This window comes from Lissotriton vulgaris, unplaced genomic scaffold (genome assembly GCF_964263255.1).
Source record: "Lissotriton vulgaris unplaced genomic scaffold, aLisVul1.2 SCAFFOLD_403, whole genome shotgun sequence".
In the NCBI taxonomy this organism is placed as follows: domain Eukaryota; kingdom Metazoa; phylum Chordata; class Amphibia; order Caudata; family Salamandridae; genus Lissotriton; species Lissotriton vulgaris.
The window spans coordinates 1,118,929-1,131,923 of record NW_028248553.1 but is presented as its reverse complement, the minus strand read 5'-3'; the positions used below and the strand labels follow the sequence as shown (position 1 = coordinate 1,131,923).

Genomic DNA, 12,995 nt, shown 5'->3' with positions numbered 1-12,995 from the left:
CCGTGCTCCTTCCACCATTAAAACCTGTCAGTTGAAGTGGAAGCGTTTCTGTGTTTGGTGCCACACCAAAGCCTTGGATCCGATGACCGCCAAACCAGAACAGATCCTGCCTTTCTTCCTATCCCTTGCAAAGTCAGGACTTTCCCACTCCACTCTGAAGGTATTTCTAGCGGCTCTCTCCCGCTTCCGTCATGATGGTTCGACCTCACTGTATTCATCTAGAATCATCCAACAGTTTTTCAAAGGCCTCTTCCGTATGTTTCCACCCATTCGGCGTCCTCCGCCTGCTTGGCGCTTAAACCTGGTTTTGTCTCAGCTCCTCCTAACTCCTTTTGAACCCATCCATTCAGCAAGCTTAAAATTCCTCACGTGGAAAGTTGCCCTATTGCTCGCCTTGACGTCATCTAGGCGTGTCAGTGACATTCAGGCATTCACAATTCAGCCTCCTTTTCTTTAGTTCTCAAAAGAGGCTGTTACACTACGTACTAATCCGACATTTATTCCGAAAGTTCCCAGTGATTTTCATCTCAACGAACCAATCATTTTAAAAACTTTCTTTCCTAATTCACAGACTCCTGCGGAACGTTCATTACATTCCCTGGATGTGAAACGTTGTCTTGAGTTTTACATTCAGCCCACTGCATCCATCAGGAAATCTTATCAACTGTTAGTGGCCTACGGCACGATCTGCAAAGGACAACCTGTTACCAAACAAACTATTACTAGGTGAATTTCTTCCACCATTACCTTCTGTCATCAACGGGCTGGCAAGCCTCTTCCAGCTTCAGTACGTGCTCATTCCACTAGAGCTGTGTCAGCCTCTACTACCCTCTTTGCGGGGGTACCTCTGCGACACATTTGCAGAGCTGCTACGTGGTCGAGCAGCCATACTTTTACGAAACACTACTGTCTGCAGTCAACAGATGCCGCAGATGCAGCAGTAGGGCAAGCGGGGCTGCGGAATCTTTTCCATTAAAGGTGAGCCTCTGTTGCTACCCGCCTCCAGTCATAAAGGTTTTTTCTCTTTAATATAATAGGTTTATTATATGCTTGAATTTACTGTTACCTTTATGACTTATATGATGCTTTCTGCTTTCTACTCTTATTCAAGCATGTGAATCTATGAAAGACACCCCTAATACTGGAGAAGAACATAAGTTACTTACCTGTAAACTGTGGTTCTCCAGTATTGGTGTCTTTCATAGATTCACATGCGACCCTCCCATCCTCCCCTCAGAGGCTCTCTTCTCCTCAGGCACTTTTGGTTAGTCTGTGCTACGAAAATCTGAGGTCTTGGGCTTCTGAGGAGAAGGTTCTAGAGGGAACTACAGCCTGATTGGCTGGAATTTGGACCAAAACATAATGACACTGATATGTTACCAAGTTGAGTTTCTCCCTTAGGCTTCCAATGGGCCTTTTCGGTTCTATGGTACTTTTGAGTTTACTGAATTTTATATGTATCTGTATATGTATTTTTATAATTATGTTGATTTTACTTATATATGCATATATTACTGCTATTTTATGTACCGTGGGACTCCCACTTCGACGACGGGGAATATTTAAGCATGTGAATCTATGAAAGACACCAATACTATAGAACCACAGTTTACAGGTAAGTAACTTATGTTCTTCTTTGGTGTCATATTGCTAAAACGAATGTTTTGACTTAGGTTCTATAGCCGGGAGTCAGACCTTAAGAACCGCTTCTCCCATTTAATAAAGCCCTTGCGGACGTCCTGCACAAGACAATTGCCTGCCATCACCCCAGCCTATGGGACCCCGATTTCCTCACCAAATACCCTACCCCAGCAATTTTGGTGGTCCAAGCCTCTACATCTAGAGTAAATCCTGGCGCATTCCCTAACACTCCACCAGACTGGGAATCTAAATGGCTGGATTCATTAGGCAACAAGATGTTTTCTTCCACCAGCCTGGCACTGCGGTTGGTGAACACCACACGTCTTTTGGGCCAATACAACCACACAGTTTGGGATTCAGTTGCGCAGGTGCCGCCTATGGTCTCGGATCAGGCCAGAGCCATACTCTCCCAAGTTATTGCTGACGGAAGAGACACAGCTAAGTTCGCGATTTGCTGTGGGCTGAACACGGCCGGCTCACTAAGCGGAGCAGTTTCGTCATCTGTGGCCCTTGTGCTCCACACCATGTTGAGAACCACTTGCTTTTTGGGAGATGTTTAAGCTTCGCTCATCATGATTCCCTTTGATGGCTCCCGTCTCTTTGGAGAAAAGGTGGTGTCAGTGCTGGAGTGCTTCAAGAACAGCAGAGCTATGGCCACGTTCTAGGGCCTTTCCTTGGCCCCTTACTACCCCAATCCACCTCTTGCTTCTTAAGTGGCCATGGAAGGGCTTTCAGCCACATCTCTATCCGCCCAGCCACCATGGCACACAAGCTTCCCAGCCTTTGCAATGCCAAGGATGTGGTATCCACAGACCTAGTGGGTCAGGTAGCCAGCGGTTGGACCAGCCCACCAGCAGCCGGCGGTGGTGCCTTTACAGGCAATAAGCACTTCATTTCCGTGTGGACTATGCCATGCGGAGCTGAACAAGGCCACCTACCAGCGCGCAGGGGTACTGCTTACGGAACATTTCCAGATTCAGTCTGGCGCCTGGAATAATTCTAAGGTATGGCATCTACAGCTATGTAGAGTCTGTACCAGATAATCCGTAAACAAAGGTAAGTTCAATAGTTCTACAAGAAGATGCTTCATCCAGTAATAGTAGGCATGTTTGTGTTGGTAGTGAGAAAACACAATGCTGGCATCTTAAGTCACTGCGGTCTTATCTTGCAAAGTGCTGAAATAGAGATAGAAATTCCAAGTTGCCAAAACATTATTGATTAGGAAATGCACTGATTTGCGTATTCTAACTGCCTTTTTTATAAAGATGTGATACGCAAACAAATGGACGGAATGCTGAATAAATCATACATTCACCCCCAGTCAAGAGATCTGGGTTAAATCCATTGTTTAGATCTCTGTACTGGGGTGAATGTATGACATTGTTCTGCATTCTGTACATCAATTGTTCTTTTTGCATTTATTTATAGAGATGGTAGATGTTGCACCCTGCAGCTTTATTCATTTTTCTAATGCATTTTAGTTTCTTGTCTTTCTTTGCATAACACTTCTTTTGTTGTTTATTTTGGCTGTGTCCTTATGATGTTCATTGTTGCATCTTGTGCTGAAGTTCTAGATTTTAACTCTGTGTTGGATCAGTGTGTGTCTGGTGCTGGTGGCGTGCTAGCTGATCGGAAGCCTTTCTACCTTACTTCAATTTTTTTGTTTTAATTATTACCTGCTGGTTCATGGCTAGATTTCCTGTTTGTGCTAACACCTAACCTGGCATTCAGGATACTACAACAAGGCGGACATTTTTAAGCACTCTTACCTAGCCCTCCATGACTAGAATAGAGTACTAGAGCAAGTTCAGGTAGACTTCCTGGATTCACATCAATTCAGGAATACCTCCGATGACCAGTGTAAAATGTTTGATTACCCCTATTAAAACTTTGAGATATTTCTAGCAATTAAGGGTATGAAATCTCATAATGAACTGAGCCTTACTGCTATATCATTAGTTTTATGAAGTCTTAAAGCACCAACTTGTCGTTTTTACTCCCTCAATTTGAGGAGTAGATGTGGTAGTGATAAATAAGCTGGGAAAATTAATTTGACTTCGAAATTTGGCTTTTCCATCCTCTGAAAATATTAGATATTTATTTATAGATTATAATGGTATCTTTAGTATACTTTTGGAGAGTCCTCAGGCCTGAATGTTGTCTAAGGTCATCTAGGAGCAAGGTCTGCTCAATCATAAAAGCATACACTCACTTTATAGTCCTTACCAGTCCTGCTGTTCCACAAAAGACATCGCAAAGAAATAGCAGTAAGGAGAAACCTGACACAGCATCCATGGACCAGGACATCACTAAACTCTTGTCTGATGCATCAGTTGAACCAAGCAAGAAAAACATTCCCTCTTGTTACTGCAGAAGCTAAGTGCTTCGGAAGGGAGTTGAAATGCACAGCCATTTACTCAAACAGCAGTGTTGTCCTGTCTCTGAGGCCCATCTCATCACAGAATCCCCAGATACAAGGTTGTAACCAAATGTGGAGCAAACATTCCCAATGGAGATGCTAATGAGGCTCCACTTGTTCATCAGAGGAAGAGAAAGTTAAATGAGTCCTTTTAACTTTAGCGCCAAGAAACCGCATGGTGAACGTTGCGCTCAACAAATACTTTTTAAATTAAATTTTAAAAGATTACAGAATACGCAAAAGGAGAGAATTAGCAACCTTTATGTTATGTTATGTTATGTTATATTAGTGCTATTTGTATTGCGCACGGCTGCTCCAGCGAAGGAGCGTCCCGGCGCACCGACAAGGTGGCGAACACAACACAACAGGGGGACAGAAATTATTATTAAAAATTGGGGAGTAAAGGATTTAACAAAGCTCAGAAAATAAGTGGGTTTTAACGGCCTTGCGGAAGGAAAGCAGGTCACCAAGGGTCCGGAGTTTCAAAGGGAGAGCATTCCAGAGTGCGGCTGCCCGCACCTTAAAAGAGCGACCCCCCACCCGGCTGAGTTTGAACCGAGGGGCTACCGCTAATTCTTGGTCCAGCGAGCGCAGAATGCGGCCCGGGATATAAGGGCGCAAAAGTTGGCGCAGTAAGGGAGGCGATAGGCCCTTCAGAATCTTGAAGGAAAGGCACAAAACTTTAAAGTGAATCCGCTGCCTAACGGGTAACCAATGCAAGGCTCGCAAAGATGGACCGGCCGAGCAAAACCTAGGAAGACCTACGATTGCTCTGGCCGCAGAGTTCTGCACTCTTTGAAGTCGGGTTAACTCGGCCTGGTTTAATCCTATAAAAAGGGAGCTGGCATAGTCCAACCGAGCCAAAACCGTTGCTTGCACCACCAATTGACGAGTTGCGGCATCAAAGTATTTAAGGGCAGGGCGCAGATTGCGCAAGATGCCGAAGCAGCACGCCACCGTCCTTTTGGTGTGGCCAACGAAGTTGAGGGAAGGGTCCAGCCAAACACCAAGATTTTTGATCTCCGCAACCGGAGTGGGAGTCGGCCCCAGCTCAGAGGGCCACCAAGTATCTCCCGATAGGTCCGTCCGCTTCCCAAAGATCATCACCTCCGTTTTTTTGGCGTTTAGTTGGAGACAGTTGGACGTCATCCAACCAGCCACCGCCCTGAGTCCTTCTCTGAATCTTGGGGCATCCACCCCAGAGTCCCCGCTGATCGTGACCGCTAGCTGGGTGTCATCTGCGTACGACACCATGGTCATACCACAGAGCTTCACAACCTCAGCCAGCGGCCTCACGTAGATGTTAAACAACGTGGGGCTCAGTGAGGAACCCTGTGGGACCCCAAGAGACAGAGGATGACATTTGGACTGGTAGGGCGGGGACGCCACACAGAAGGAACGATCCCTGAGAAACGAACGGAACCACTGGTGTGCAGTGCCGATCACCCCTATCTCCTCAAGACGTTGCAGGAGAATATCATGGGAGACCGTGTCAACAGCCTCGGAAAGTTGGACTTAATGTGAAACTTCTACTTCACCCTCATCCCCCACTTCTGATTTGAATGATGTTATAATTATATTGGATCACAACCAAAGGAATGAGATTAACAAAAATGCTTAACATAACGTATCACATGTTGAACAGCACACAGGATATTCAAGACCGATAATTCACGCAACTCAAAATGACCATCTGATTAGAAGGTTTTATTCCGATGAAATAACAGACGGGAAAATTAAGTGAGCAAGAACTATCTAAACTCTAGGACTATCACCAACCCCAAGTCTAGATTTGAAAGAACTGTGAATCGTAGAGATTTGCACAATATTCTGTAGTGTTGTTTTAACAAAAGTTTTCAGGCAGCCTGAAAATATGCAAGACCAAATTCAGCGATTCATGCATTCAAATAATTAAATGGAGCTAAGAACAAACAAGATTTTTTGTTGGTTGTCAGGCATATGGTGTAAATGCAGATCCCGGTGTCCATCTTTCTTCTATCAGATGTTTGAGTTGTCACTACTTTTTTCAAACAATATTGTTGCAAGGAAAGAATTTTTTTTATGGTCCCCCCCCCCCCAAGGTTTTGGATAGGTGCTACTGTTTTTTTCTACTCAGAGTGCACTGAGGCCTGCCAAGCAAATATTGATGTCCGTGCCCTGACCCTAAAACGTGCATGTTGAATTGGCTTACACCAAATTGGCATAAACTAACTTGCCTGTAAGTCCCTGGTATATGGTACCAAGGATACTCTGGGCATGACAGAAGGTCACTCCAGGGATTGCAACACTGGTTGTGTCACCCTGGGTGTGTCACAGGTGAAAAACAAGTTGCCCAGTCTGCATTACACACTAGAAGCAATGGCAAAGTCAAGCCTTCCCTGCAATATGTTTGTCACACCTCTGGAAGGCCTCCTGAGCCCTATTGCGGTATGCAACATATTCCATGAGCAGGACAGGTTTTTACATGTCCAGATAGTAAAAACATGAAACTGCCCCATTGGCGAGCAGAGGGTTGAAGGCTGATCCCTCAGCTGTGCTCACTCCTGAGCGATGGGACTAAAGTTGGTTAGTCATCAGACAACTTGTTACATGAAGCTCAACTTGATTCTCAAGCCGAAATCAATGTTGTTGCAGTGTCCACTTTAACCAAGGTGCCACTCTGTTGCCTTTAGTCTCCTGTAGCCTCCACCGTTGCACATGGTTGTTAGTCTGAGACCACTTTCTGCCCCCCTGGGGAGGTGTGGTGATGACTCCAATGGAAGGAAACCATGGTAGCCTGCACTGGCGACAGGTGTTACCAACATCCTGCAGGAAGCCACACTGTTAACCTAAAAGGAGAGCTTCAGATGAGAAGCTGCTTTTGAAGGGAAAATGGGTAACACTTGGAAGAGGAGCTGCTCTATTGTCTAGGTTGACAGTCTGGCGAAACCAGTGTGCAGCCCCCTTGGTAGCCTCTGAGAGCATTTTCTAGTCTTAAAAAGGGCACCTAGACCTCCAATCTCGACTGAATTTGAAGGAGGACTTCCCTGCTTCCTGTGCCTTCTGTACAGAGGCACAGGCAAAAGAGAGGCTGCACCGACATATACTCAACCTGGGGCTGTGCCTGCTGTGTCCTGCTCATGGAGAAGTATTCTCTGGACCCCAGCTGAAGCAAGAGACTCCAAGGGTCATTTGGACAGGGCCACAACAGCTGAAGAAGCCTGCTGGGGCAAGTTGGTGGCCCAAATCTTCAATATGCTGTTGTCTTGTCACCGTGAAACAACAGAGACCAGTACCCAACACTTCAGGTTGCACTTTAATTTACAGGACCCAGGAGAGTCGTCGGAGTACAGCTTGATCACCCAGAAGACCCGCAGTAACGGGGTGATTGGTAGCCCATTGCCATGACCAAGAGGCCTGTGGGGGACATCGACCCCCTCTGGACAGGACCGCCGCACCAAGCTTGTGGATAGAGGAGTACTTGCGGCCAACCAGGGTCTTCCTGCATCGCATCTTCAGAATCATGTATCCCTTGCATAAGGACAACTCCATAGGAACCTACAGCAAAGGTATAAATGGACATGTAACTCACTGAAGACTGGTTGAACTTGCTGGTCCCCCTGATTGGCTTGATAACTCAAACTAACCTCAGTGCTATTTACCCAAGTTTTCTTGAAAAAAGGTTTAAAGTATCAAATTAGTTGGATTTGCCAATACGTCACCATTAAGGGAAGAAGTGCATATTTACTATACCTTGTCATTGCTCTATCTCCAGTACACTACAATGGTTCTATTTTGTTATGGTGTCTAAAAATAACGCCTGTTTTTATAAATTGGGGTCTGCTTCCTTGAATGTCTCAATGTCTTCAATTGTTTTGTTGCTGTTTGAATAATTTACACTTGTTTGTGTAAGCCTTGCTGCTCAGAGCCACAGCTACCCAGGATTGTGCTTGAGAGTTTAGCAAACGAAACCAACTGGTCCTAAAGGGACTACATGGTATTACATGGTGAGGTCTCAGAAATAAAGCATATAATAAGCATATAATACATCTCATGTCCTCAATTGTATATTTCTTGGATGGTTAAGTAGATCCATACATGGGCCAACACTTTGAAGAATCAATTTTATTAGGGTTTGTAGTCTCAAAAGCCTATATTTCTGGTAAGAGAAGACTGCTTAACACCTTGGCTGCTAGGGGTTTTCCCGCTTTACATGACAAAGCCAGCTCGTCATAAGCACAGGGCAGGTAAAGCCCATGACGAGCTGGCTTTGTCATCAGCACTGAAGGGGTTAAAAAAGCAGTGTAATTATCTTGAACATGTTATAAACGATATTATTGAATGTAACTAGAATGAAGAAGTCATCCTAGTATTGCTAAAATGTTTTCCTTTTCCTCTTCTGCAGTCTGCATTACGAGAACTTGAAGAACTCAAGCAGATTGTTCCCAAAGAGTCCCTTGTATATTTCCTGATCGGGAAGGTAAATGCAATTTCTCTGAAGCTTGATTGTCATCCATAAACATTCAGCAATGGTCTTAAATTAGATGCAGTCTTTTGTTGCACTGCCTCTCTGACTAGTCTTTGTAGTTGCAGTGAAATGAGACAGCAACATGATTTGCACCAGATGCAGCAGCCCTCATTATTGTTACTTGTGCACCATGGGACACAATATTGACATGATGAGCAAAGCTAGTCTGATGCAGAGAAACGTTTATGTAACATTTACATCCCGCCCCACAAATCAGAATCTGAGTGCTCTGGGGGTAACTCAAGTCACCATTGAAATGTATTCAGGTGCATAACAGCATGGCCACTTTTAACCTTTTTGGTGTGATTGAGTGATTTAACCCTTTACATAATATAACCTCAGTTAGATGCATTTGAAATTCTCCAAAAAGTTTCTGGTTTAAATGGATCATATGCAGTAACACTCGCTACAAGTGAGAAAATGAAGCCATGCCGTGTACTTTGGGGGTAGGGGCAGGAGAGGTGGCCAATTTTTAAGTCCATTTCTATATTGTAAAGTGAGTCTTAAAGTAAAATCATAAGTTACCTAGTTTCAAAGCAAAAAAAAAAAAGAAAAACGCCTGCACATCACAACAGCCTGATGGATACTTCTTTCCACTGGTTCCTCTCCTTGTGTATACTCGCCAGACGTCTGACTGGATGCGGAAACTTTTCAAGCGGAACTCCTGCTGGTTGGTATATGACATCATGTAGCTCCAGCCTGACATCGTTTCTCTCTCCGGAAGAGATAAGCAAAGCATTGTGTAAGTGCCTACCAGGCACGCTGACGTCAGTTACTCTCTTTCTGCTCATTCAACGCAGACCCAGAGCTACTCATTGGTCTTTCTAATCACATATCTTTTCAATATTTACCAGTATGCAAGGGAAATGTCACCTCTTAAGACAACAGGTGTCATACTGATGGAGACCGCCACAAACCGGTGTCTGTGACAGACCTTCAGAAAGAATTCTTATTGTGTCTGGGGTTGAATCACTCCTACAAGGCCTGCGATGCCTTCTCCTAGGTCAACTTGAAATCCAGACGGGATCTCAAAAACACTCCATAATACAACCAGTGATAGTCAAAAAGGAGGTCTCAATTCCCCTCCTGAAGTTGTCTCTATGGCAGATTATCGTTGTGGTCTAAATGTCCAGGTTACCTAGAAAAAGCATAAGAACTGAAGCGAGAATCGCCCACTTCCCATCTCTCTCGGACTCCAGAAAGAATGCAAGGGTGGTTTTGTGCTTCTCTCAATATTCCTTCGGAGCAGATTCAGAGTCTGGTCCCAGCGCACCTAGAATTCCCGGGTCTGTTGGGCAACTTTGCAGCAGGGGGAGGCCTTCAGATAGGCCATAATGTGCATTTTCGGAATTTTCCTGGCTCCCTATGGTGCATCTTCATGTAACAAAATTCCACAGTGGCCTCCAGTTGGGCTTCCGCCAGTGGTGCCTACTGTGCCCAATAAACTGTAGTTGTCCAGTACTGACTCCCTTCTGTAGTGTAGTTCCTATATTCCCAATAGGCTCTGCGCATTGGAATAACATATACTCTAGATTAGACGTAGGACTGAGGTCGACTAGGTCTCTATCGAATATATTAGACTTAATTGTGAGTGCCAGCTAGCTCAGAGGTCACTAGAAACTTTCTCGAATAAACAAGAAGGGATTAGTTTCGGACAACCGCTTAAAACATGACAACTTTGTTTTCTGAGATAAAAACGTATCTTCAGAGTCGCGGAAACAAAAGATAGATATTTCACTTAGTCAATCGTGCATGCTTCGTTTCGCCAGAGAAGTAGAGACAGCCATTTTCAATAAAAGGATTTATCGAACAATCTTCTTTCTCATGCAGAGGAAATGAACTGCTACAATCGTAATACTGGTTGCAAAGTACAATGCGTACAGTACAAAGAGTATTATAAAATAATACTGTAAAAGCATGGTATGGTTTCTAAGCCATATGAAATAACATAGAATACATACATTAATAAATAAAGACTAAAAGTACTCCACTGGTGCTTCTAAAATACGCATACCCCGGTGTACCTAACCTAGGTCTAGTACAAGTGAATAAGTAAGTGAGGTGTAACTTAGTTTAGGTATTCTTTTGCCAAGACCCTATCCAAGATTTCTCTAAGGTTCTAATCAGCTCCCTACCTTGGTTTAGAATGAAGGAGGTCTGGTATCTCTCTCTCTCAGGACTTGATTTCCCAACAAACCCGCAAGGGTATCTTGGAAACACTGGAGCTTGATTTCTCGGCAAAAGAAAAAACGGCGTCTCTCTCAGTTGGTCTGCTGGAGGGTCGGCTTCCTTCGGCACTTGCTTCAGCGAGCTGTCGTGTAGGTAGATAGTCGAACTGCTCCAAACCACCGCATGTTTGCCTGGGCAAGTGTGGGCATATTTATACCTTGAAGGTGCCGTGTTTGACGTAAGGTTGGAAATAATACCGTCATCAAAGACTCAGTTCTTTGAAAACTCCATGAGTTCTTGGATAAATCAATATTCAAGCAAGGGGAGGTCCCTGACTACTGAAGGCGGGTTTTTCCAAGAAATCGTTTTAGGAACTAGTGGAAGTAGCCATGCCGTATTTGGACTGCATAGGCCAAGTCTAAATATGGTTATGATTTCTATGCCTATATAAGGATAGGGTGATTTATACCTATATAAGGGCATGAATCAGGAAAATTACACTAGGGTCCTAAATTCATATACAACACTTTCAGTATATATAGAATGCTGATTATCAGAGTACTGGCACGAGAAGATACTACCAGGAAACGCTAAACCGAGAAATCCCGGTGTACCCCCATTTACAGACGCATTAGAAATCTTTGGGTGTTTGAGTCTCAGCAGAAGGTGGATCAAGCTTTATAAAATAATCTGTTATTAAAAAAAAGAACTTCACCTTGATTAAGGGGACCATCAACCTGTTTAAGGGATAGATCAGAACGAATCACACAGGAGAGGAAGGTTTTTAATCGAAAGTATACAAACAGCCACCAAATTAGAGAGAGCTGGACATACCTCCTCTAATAAGTAGAAGCTCTAGAAAGCAGACCTTGTAGCGTTAAATTTCCACTTACAACAAACAAGATATATGTTTAAGTAGCCATCAACCCTCATCTCTTATGATTAACCAGTCGCAAAAATGGAAAGTTGACCCTCTATCTATTATTGTTAGTCCTGAAAAAGGTGGTTGGGTAATAAGTATTGATACCACCGAAACGCGTCGACGCACTCCTTGAGAATCCAACATTGAAGGGCTTTCAGGACAAAAAAAAGAAAATGCAGCTTTTTTGCCGGAATTGGATCAAACATTTGACCACAACTATATATTAAGATCTGAAAGAGACAGGTTAGTGATAGATTCCTTACCTTAGAATATCTCCAGGTGTCAGACTGGATCCGGAAATGTTTGCGTAGCAGTACCCTTGCGCGTCGGTAGGCGTCGTCTGCGGCTCCGTCGTCGGCGTCCTGGGTGCCGTGATGACGTCTGAGTACTTAGACGCCGCCTCCGTGTGCTGACGTCAGTTCTTCTTTTTTCCGCGCCAGCAAGCGCAGATCTGGAAAAAGCAGTAACCCTTAGTCATTTTTTGACTAACTTTTTGGATCATTTTTAGGTCTCGCCTGTCGATGCGCATGCGCATCGAGCAAGCGAGAGTATTGGCACTTATCCGCTCTTTATCCACACTGCAAGGAATCGTGGCGATTCCTTGCAGTGCCCGTGACTTTTAAGCTCAATGCGCATGCGCATTGAGCTTAAAAGCGCGTGCACGTCCGTCTTCGTTTACCCGCTCCGCCCCCTCCCCTTCCCGCCGTGTCGCATTTCTCCTCCCCCCTCCCCTCTCCTCCGTCCGTCTTGTTTGTTTAATTTAACCCGCTCCGCCCCCTCCCGCCGTGTCGCATTTCTCCTCTCCCCTCCCCTCTCCTCCGTCCGTCTTGTTTGTTTAATTTAACCCGCTCCGCCCCCTCCCCTTCCCGCCGCCTCTCCCTACCCGTCTTTTTGTTTCTTTTGTTGTTGTTGTTGTAAATCTAACCCAGTAATAACAGTGGGATGGAAATTGATTTTGGCTGTTCTTGGACGACTCCTAAACCTCCCTAGGTCATCACGGGCAGCTTGAGTGCATTATGATTTGCACGATTTCAAGGCAGGGCTGCCATTTGAAACGTAAGTGCCCTGTATTTTAAATTAATTTCGCTGAGGTTTAAACCCTCTTTTCGGACTACTCAGTCTTGTTTTTCACTTGAATATAAGGCGTGTGTGTGTGGAAACTTTGTCCTCCTGCTTCGATGTATATCTCCAAAAATACGTGGTTACTTGCATCGTTTGGTTCATTCTAGGTATGTTCTTAACTGGGATCTCTTGTGACAGTCCACGCGTTTTAAGTGGCAACCCCCATGCCAGATAGCCCCCTCCCTCTCCGTGACTGTGTTTTTATATTTTGTCAT

At 44.6% G+C, this 12,995-nt stretch overlaps 1 protein-coding gene across 1 annotated transcript in view; it reads left to right on the top strand.

Moving 5' to 3' along the window:
- CDC27 (cell division cycle 27) overlaps positions 1-12,995 on the top strand; it is a 533,340-nt gene that overhangs the window by 349,073 nt on the left and 171,272 nt on the right. The window contains exon 7 of the mRNA XM_086950015.1: positions 8,445-8,519. Within this exon, the coding sequence (XP_086806141.1) occupies positions 8,445-8,519 (75 nt within the window). The remainder of the gene's footprint in view (positions 1-8,444; positions 8,520-12,995) is intronic.